Genomic DNA, 7,308 nt, shown 5'->3' with positions numbered 1-7,308 from the left:
TGCTGTTAGTACTTCATATACCACAAGCAGAAACATGTGCACCGTTACATGACTGAAATACTGTTGAAAAATGGCGTTAAACCCAAAACAAACAAAAGAAACTTGTGGACTCTAGTGGGTTAAAGGTTACTAGAATGTAACAGGAATATGTGGACTCTAGTGGGTTAAAGGTTACTAGAATGTAACAGAAACATGTGGACTCTAGTGGGTTAAAGGTTACTAGAATGTAACAGGAATATGTGGACTCTAGTGGGTTAAAGGTTACTAGAATGTAACAGAAACATGTGGACTCTAGTGGGTTAAAGGTTACTAGAATGTAACAGAAACATGTGGACTCTAGTGGGTTAAAGGTTACTAGAATGTAACAGGAATATGGGATATTCCAGTTCCGCTCTCTTACTTACTGCTCATATGGTAGTGTTATTGTCAATACTAAACATGTTGATGACATTCCACAATAAAAGTTTTTATGTCAACATATGGTTTGCTAAAGCTATTTGAGCCACGCCATGAGAAAACCAACATAGTGGCTTTGCGACCAGCATGGATCCAGACCAGTCAGCGCATCCGCGCAGTCTGGTCAGGATCCATGCTGTTCGCTAACAGTTTCTCTAATTGCAATAGACTATGAAAGCAAACGGCATGGATCCTGACCAGACTGCACGGATGCGCATCATCTTTTCATAATGTTGTTTAGCTGATCAATAATATAAATAGAAACAGAGGGGAGCTGGTGCGCTATCACACATAAAACAACAATAAGTAACTATTATTATTTCAGTTGTTTTGTGGTCAGTTTTATATTTCCTTATACCTGTGTGACATTGGAAGAAGAAGTGAGAAAATGAGCTTATTTGATTGATTGGTGTTATTTATTTTTTTCTGCAATGTCATGACTATCTATGTCTTTGGTTGTGCTTTTAATTTCGTCTGAGGTATGCATATTTCCTGTAAAATTCCTGCTAAAATGTTTAAAAGTGTGCTTTGATGTTGATATGCATAGAAGTGTGTAGACTGAATGCTGATAAACAAGTGTGTTTAGCATTGCATTGTATGCAGTATCACAAATTTTCAGCTGACTAATGTTGTTTCTATATTTTGTATTTAATACTTATTTTGTGTAGAAACTGTACATAGATTGTTGCTTAACAATAAAACATACTTTATACAGACTTATCCTTGATCTTTTGGCTCACATTCTGAAATTACATTTTCAGTATTTCCATAACCATTCGTTTATGTTTGTGAAAATGAAGTTACACTTAATTATTTACTTAGTGAAAATTAACCAACGTGTTTTCCTGTGTAATTTAATGAAAGCAAGAAATTCAGTGCTTTTACCCAGGAGCCTGCCCATGCCTGAAATATTATCCTGCCTCTTTCATTTATGACATAAATTGTGCTAATGCACTTAAAACTCAACAAAAAACTAGAGCAATCACTAAAGGTAACAAATACTCCCAGAAGAATAAAATGTGATCATGACCTTTGACCTTTCAGTTGTGATCTTGACCTTGAATTTAATAACATGGATAGTGCATGCTGCTTGTCTCGGTGATGTTAACAATTGATGTTAAGTTTCATGAAAATCTTTCCAGTGGTTAAGATAGGGAGCGGACAGTTAGTTGAGCTATTTGATTTTTGACCTCTAAGTGTGACCTTGACCAGTGACGTTGGTTGTGCACTTTATTTGTCTGGATGAGGGTAACACTAATTTTATGGAATTTATTTCATTAGTTTAGGAGTTACGGAGCAGACAGAAATTTGAGCTATTTGACATTTTAGTGTGGCCTTGACCTTGAACCTACTGCCCTTGTTTAGGCACTCTGCTTATCGTCTTGCTGAGGTTTATGATTGATGCTAGTTTTTGTTGAGCCCGTTTGTGGAAGCGAAGACATAGTTGTCCAAATGGCTGTTCAGTGTATGTCCGTGTGTGCGTCCGTCCGTCCGGATTTGTTTGTCGGGACCATAACTTTGACATGCATGGAGCAATCTCGTTTATATTTAGCATGAATGTTAACCTCAGTGAGACGGAGTGTCTTGCGCAAACCACAGGTTCCTATCTCAAAGATCAAGGTCACACTTGGAGGTCAAAGGTTAAATTCAATGACTGTCCGGAGCATTTCTTCTTCATGCATGAATGGATTTAGATGTAACTTGGCACAAATGTTCACAACCATGTGACAGAGTGTCATGCGCAAGAACCAGGACTCTAGGTCTAAGGTCAAGGTCACACTTAGAGGTCAAAGGTCAGATATAAGAATGACATTGTCCGGAGCATTTCTTTTTTATGCAGGGAGGGATTTTGATGTTACTTGGCACAGTTGTTCACCATCATGAGACGGAGTGTCATGTGCAAGAACCTAGAATTACTTCCCTTTTGTTGTTACTATAAATAGCTTCTAATGTAACTTTTTTATTACTGGTTGTAGGGAAAAATCAAGACCACTTTTCTGTAGTACAATATGCATGTTACATCCAATTTTGAGATGTATTTTGACCTATCTCTACTGGTAAGGATTTTTGTGTGGACTTAGATTTTTTAAAGATTTACTTCTTTTTGTTGTTACTACAAATAACTCCTACTGTAACTTTTTGCAATCATGTTTTATTTGGCATAAATGTTTGCCTCCATGAGACGGGGTGTCATGTGCAACTCCTAGTCCTTTTGACAGCTGGTGGGCTCGACATGTTGCCTGTAGGCATCTAGTATGAAAATCCTTCCAGTTGTTTAAAGGATATGGAGCAGACACAAATTTGAGCTATTGATGTTTGACCTCCAAGTGTGACGTTGACCTTGAACACAGTGACCTTGGTTGTTGTGCTATGCATGTCGTCTTGATGAGATAAACAACTGTTGCTAGTTTTCTGAAAATCTTCCAAGCAGTTTGGAAGATAGAGCAGACACAAAGCTTAGTTTTATGACCTTTGGCCTCCCAGTGTGACCTTGACCTTCATGAGTTTAATAATTGATGAAATTTTTGTGAAAATCTCAGTAGTTAAGAACTTATGGATTGGAAACAAATAACGAGGGACTATTGAGACATGCTTGCTCCAATTTAGCCACCATATACTTTGCAGAAGGTGTCAATTACTTGAAAGAACAAGCTGGTATTGAGCCCAAATGCATATCTTAAATACCTAAAAGTGTGTTAATTTGCATAAGTCAAAGACTTTAAAAGCTGGTTTTCAAACAGTCTTTATTGTATCTTGCTATGCAGTGGAAAACTTGACATTTATTACAGAGAAATGATATGCCAGAATAGCGTGCTTGTTGTCATACATGTATATGTATAATTAAGCCATACATTCAGTCAAACTATAGTACAACGATCTTCCAAAAATGTAACGTACATAGTGTTTATTTGAAGCCATTTAATTTCATTAAAAATAGTATTTGTTGCGAAAATATAACATGCAAGAGTATCCTGAACTAAGTTTACTTAAGTGTTAAATTAAACACTTTAACTGTCCCATTCCATAGTCCAACATATAGCCTGTTGTTCTTCTGGCAGTAAGTAACACTCACTGGTAGGTCTATTCCGTGATGTTTGTCTAGAAGAATGTTCACTTTGGCGAGGTTAGATGATAACTGATGGATATTGTTTGATGATTGTCCACACACATACACTGAGCCACACTCGTCTACTGTTAGCTGATATGGTTCCTTAAGGTCATTGTCCTTGTAGATTGCTTTTACCTTACCATCCAAGTCCAAACTTGTCACTGTGTTATTAACACAGTCAGATACATAAATGTTTTCATTTTCCGGACTGACAGCAACATAGTGAGGATCTTTAAACAAAGGCTGTCCACTGCTGTCTTGATCAAAAGTTTTAAGTACTTTACTAGACATGTCCAATATTTGAACTCTGGGATGACTGGCGGTATAAGAGACAACGAGTTTGTCACTACAGTAGGCGATACCATAGCAATGGTTACCTGATGCTATATTATCAATTTTTATTACTTCTCCAGATTTACTAAATGTTACCATCCTGATGATTCCTTCTTGAGGATGAGTAACAGCAATTTTATTGTTTTCAACTTTAGCTATCGCCCATGGAGAAGATGGTAGTTCTGCTCTTGAAAATGTTTTTTTAGTGTGCGTTACATTGTTAAGTACTAGAAGAGCACCTTCTTTATAATCTGTGTAAAGGAGTTGTCTGTCTGACAACAGGCATAAGCTTCGACCCCTAAGACCTTCAACTTGTAAGGCACAGTGGAGTGTAGCCATTCTCTTTCTTTCCGATTTACTCACTTTCCGACAGAGGAACAAATTTGGTGCAGTTTCTATAGCTTCTTCAGTCAGTGTATTTTCCTCAGGTTCAACACTATAATACTGCAATTTATTGTTTTCTTTCAGCTCATTTACCCCAATTTTTAAATTATCCATATTTTGTTCAATATTTTTCATAGTATAAAACAATTTACATCTTTGGCCTGAATTTCGATTTTGCGTAAGATCTGACATTTGTATTTTCAGATCTCTAACTAACCTTTCATTCTTCTTTCGTATTGACTCAAGGCTTTTCAAGTCAACGTTTTTAGCGTTTCCAGCTTCCCTTGTAACTTCGTTTTCTGCCTTGTCAATTTTCATTTCAAAATTTCTTTGCTTTTCTGCAGCTTGTTTCATAAGATCTTTTCTCTTTTTATGCAATCTTGCTATCGTTTCTGACATTTCCTTATTAAAACGTTGAATTATACTTCCCTGTTGTTCTTTAAAAATGCTTAATGCCTCTTCTCTACGTTTTTTTATTGTTGATTTTGCTTTGGCTTCCTGTACACTAACAAACTTTATATTTGACTCAATTTTCACTTTTGTGTCCTCTAATTCCCTCGAAATGCTGTCCAAATTCTTAGTTAACTCTTGTAATTCATCACTTTGTTCAATTCCATACACAATGGTCGGCAAATGATTGACGTCTTCACAGTTTATGTGACTATTAATCTTGCATTCAGAACAAGCAAAGATTTTACACGCAGAACAGTAGAATTTAATGAGTAGGTTCTGGTGTATGGTGCATTTTTCAAAACAGAAATCTTGCGGCATGCTATCTTTATCCTTTAACGCATGTTGTGACATGTATATCCTATGGTAGTTTAAGCAAGTTTGACACATATATTCCATACAGTCTACACAGAAGCCTTCAGCAGTTATATTCTTATTGAAATGTTTCTCGCATTGCTCACAATGCATTTCTTGTAATTCATCGGAGTCCTGCGTCTGTGTTAAAACGTTTTCAGGGTTAAACGTTGCCATTATTCGTTAAGTCCTTTCAAACATTTTACTTCCTTGTTAATGGAACGCGTGACTGACCTACTGATATTTGTAGTCCGTACTCTCCGACAGCTTGTTCGGGTGTTTTCGTATTTTCACCTGAAGTACTCGTATACTAACTAAAATAACCAATATGGACAACCGATTAGGTAAGATCTCTGACTCTTACGCTGGTGACCATAGGTTCCCTGCCACTATTATATCCCACCAGGGTTATATTGGACCAATATTGTCACGTTTCGTACGTGAAATTTAATATGAAACTTACTGAAAATACATTCTGCGAATGAAAAAGCCCCCATTTTACACGCAAAAGTGCCAAAAATAAAAAGTAAGTTTTTTATGAATAGGCCTGCTTCCAACTACACCACGAAGGCACATTCTCGACGATTACGGTGAATTGCTACATTATAACCTAAACCCTTATTAGAAAAATGAATTTAACGACCCGTTATACCCGAAAACATGCGTAAATTCGATAAAACACTGCAAACCGAGCGAAATAAAGGCAAGAAAACGTATGATCAATTGTTGGTATCAGACAGAACATCTTATCATCAAGCATGCCATGAATATCCTACCACTTTAGATTTCATACAGTTTGCCGGGTTTTAGTGATGAATATAGCCAGTCTATCCCTCTGATCCATGACATTCCGTGCAAAGCATGGTTGTAAATTATCTAAATACATGTACACTGCTGACTTGCGTACAAATTAAACCAGCTATCAGTCAAATCGAGTCTGCAATATTTACTATTTGTTTTGTCCTCATTGCTTCTGAGGGATCTATTTTTCAGATTTTGTTAGGGCCTAATATATTATGTTGTTATTAAGTGATTAAGTATATATCAATATCTATTTCAAGAAAAAAACAAAACAAAACAAAACAAAACAAAAAAAAAAAACAAAAAAAAAAACATTAGATAATTTTAGGATTTTATTTAATGATAACATCCTCACATCATTTAAAGATGTTACAGCAAATAACCTTTTTATTTACACTACAGTATGTTCTTTGATTTTAATGCCGACCGTAACTTTGTAAATTCTTGTCCGGGCTGTAATTCTGTCATCCATGAAGGAATTTTGAAATAGTTTGGCATAAATATATTAACCTTAATGAGACGACGTTTCATGTGTAACACTCAGACCCCTTTCTACAATGTCAATGTCACACTTAGAAGTCAAACAGTCTGTTTTGTGTCCGGATCGTAACTTTGCCATTCATCAAGAGGTTTTAAAAGTACTTAGCATAAATGTTTATCAAAATGAGAACCCTAGCTCCAAGGTCAATGTGTTAACAGGGTTATTTTTGTGTCCGATCCATATTTCTGCTATCCATGGAGAGATTTTGAAATATCTTGGCATAAATGGTAACTATAATCGGACAATGTGTCACGCGCAAGACCCAGATCCCTTGCTCCAAGGTCAGTGTCATATTTAGTAGTCATATCATAATAGATCTTTACGTGTCCGATATATAACTCTGTTATCCATGAGGGGGTTTTGAAACAACTTGGCATAAATGTTTACCATAAGGAGGCAATGTGTTACGCGCAAGACCCAGACCCCTAGCTCCAAGATCAAGTTTACACTTAGAAGTCAAGTGAAAGGTTAAAAGGGTCTGTTTCATATCCGATTCGTAACTCTGTCATTAATCATGTTACAATCTAAATATTTTAAGATTTTATACCAATTGCAAATTAGCTCAGTGGTAAAGCATACAGTCCATGTTAAACAGATCTTTTACCGTGTGGGTTCGAAACTCACCATCGACATTATTTTTTTTTATCGTAAACATTAAGATTCCTTCATGAACTATGTGACAACACAACAGAGAAGTATCATAAGCCGATATGGCAGATCAGAAAAGTTTACCATTATATCAAAGATGATATTGACTAAATGCATGCATTTAAGCCATGCAAATAATAAACATACTGTTGTTTTATATAAAGACATACATACAAATACAAACCATCAAAGAAAGAAACAAAAATATGGGAATGAAAATGAAAACATTAAA

At 35.9% G+C, this 7,308-nt stretch overlaps 1 protein-coding gene across 1 annotated transcript; it reads right to left on the bottom strand.

Moving 5' to 3' along the window:
* Positions 1–3,439: 3,439 nt before the first annotated feature.
* LOC123538115 (uncharacterized) lies at positions 3,440–5,263 on the bottom strand. Its single transcript, XM_045322081.2, has one exon. It carries the CDS (start codon positions 5,261–5,263, stop codon positions 3,440–3,442), a length of 1,824 nt encoding a protein of 607 aa, XP_045178016.2.
* Between the last annotated feature and the right edge of the window lie 2,045 nt (positions 5,264–7,308).

Source organism: Mercenaria mercenaria, chromosome 18 (assembly GCF_021730395.1).
Source record: "Mercenaria mercenaria strain notata chromosome 18, MADL_Memer_1, whole genome shotgun sequence".
Lineage (NCBI taxonomy): Eukaryota > Metazoa > Mollusca > Bivalvia > Venerida > Veneridae > Mercenaria > Mercenaria mercenaria.
This window is presented reverse-complemented; position numbering and strand designations above follow the sequence as displayed.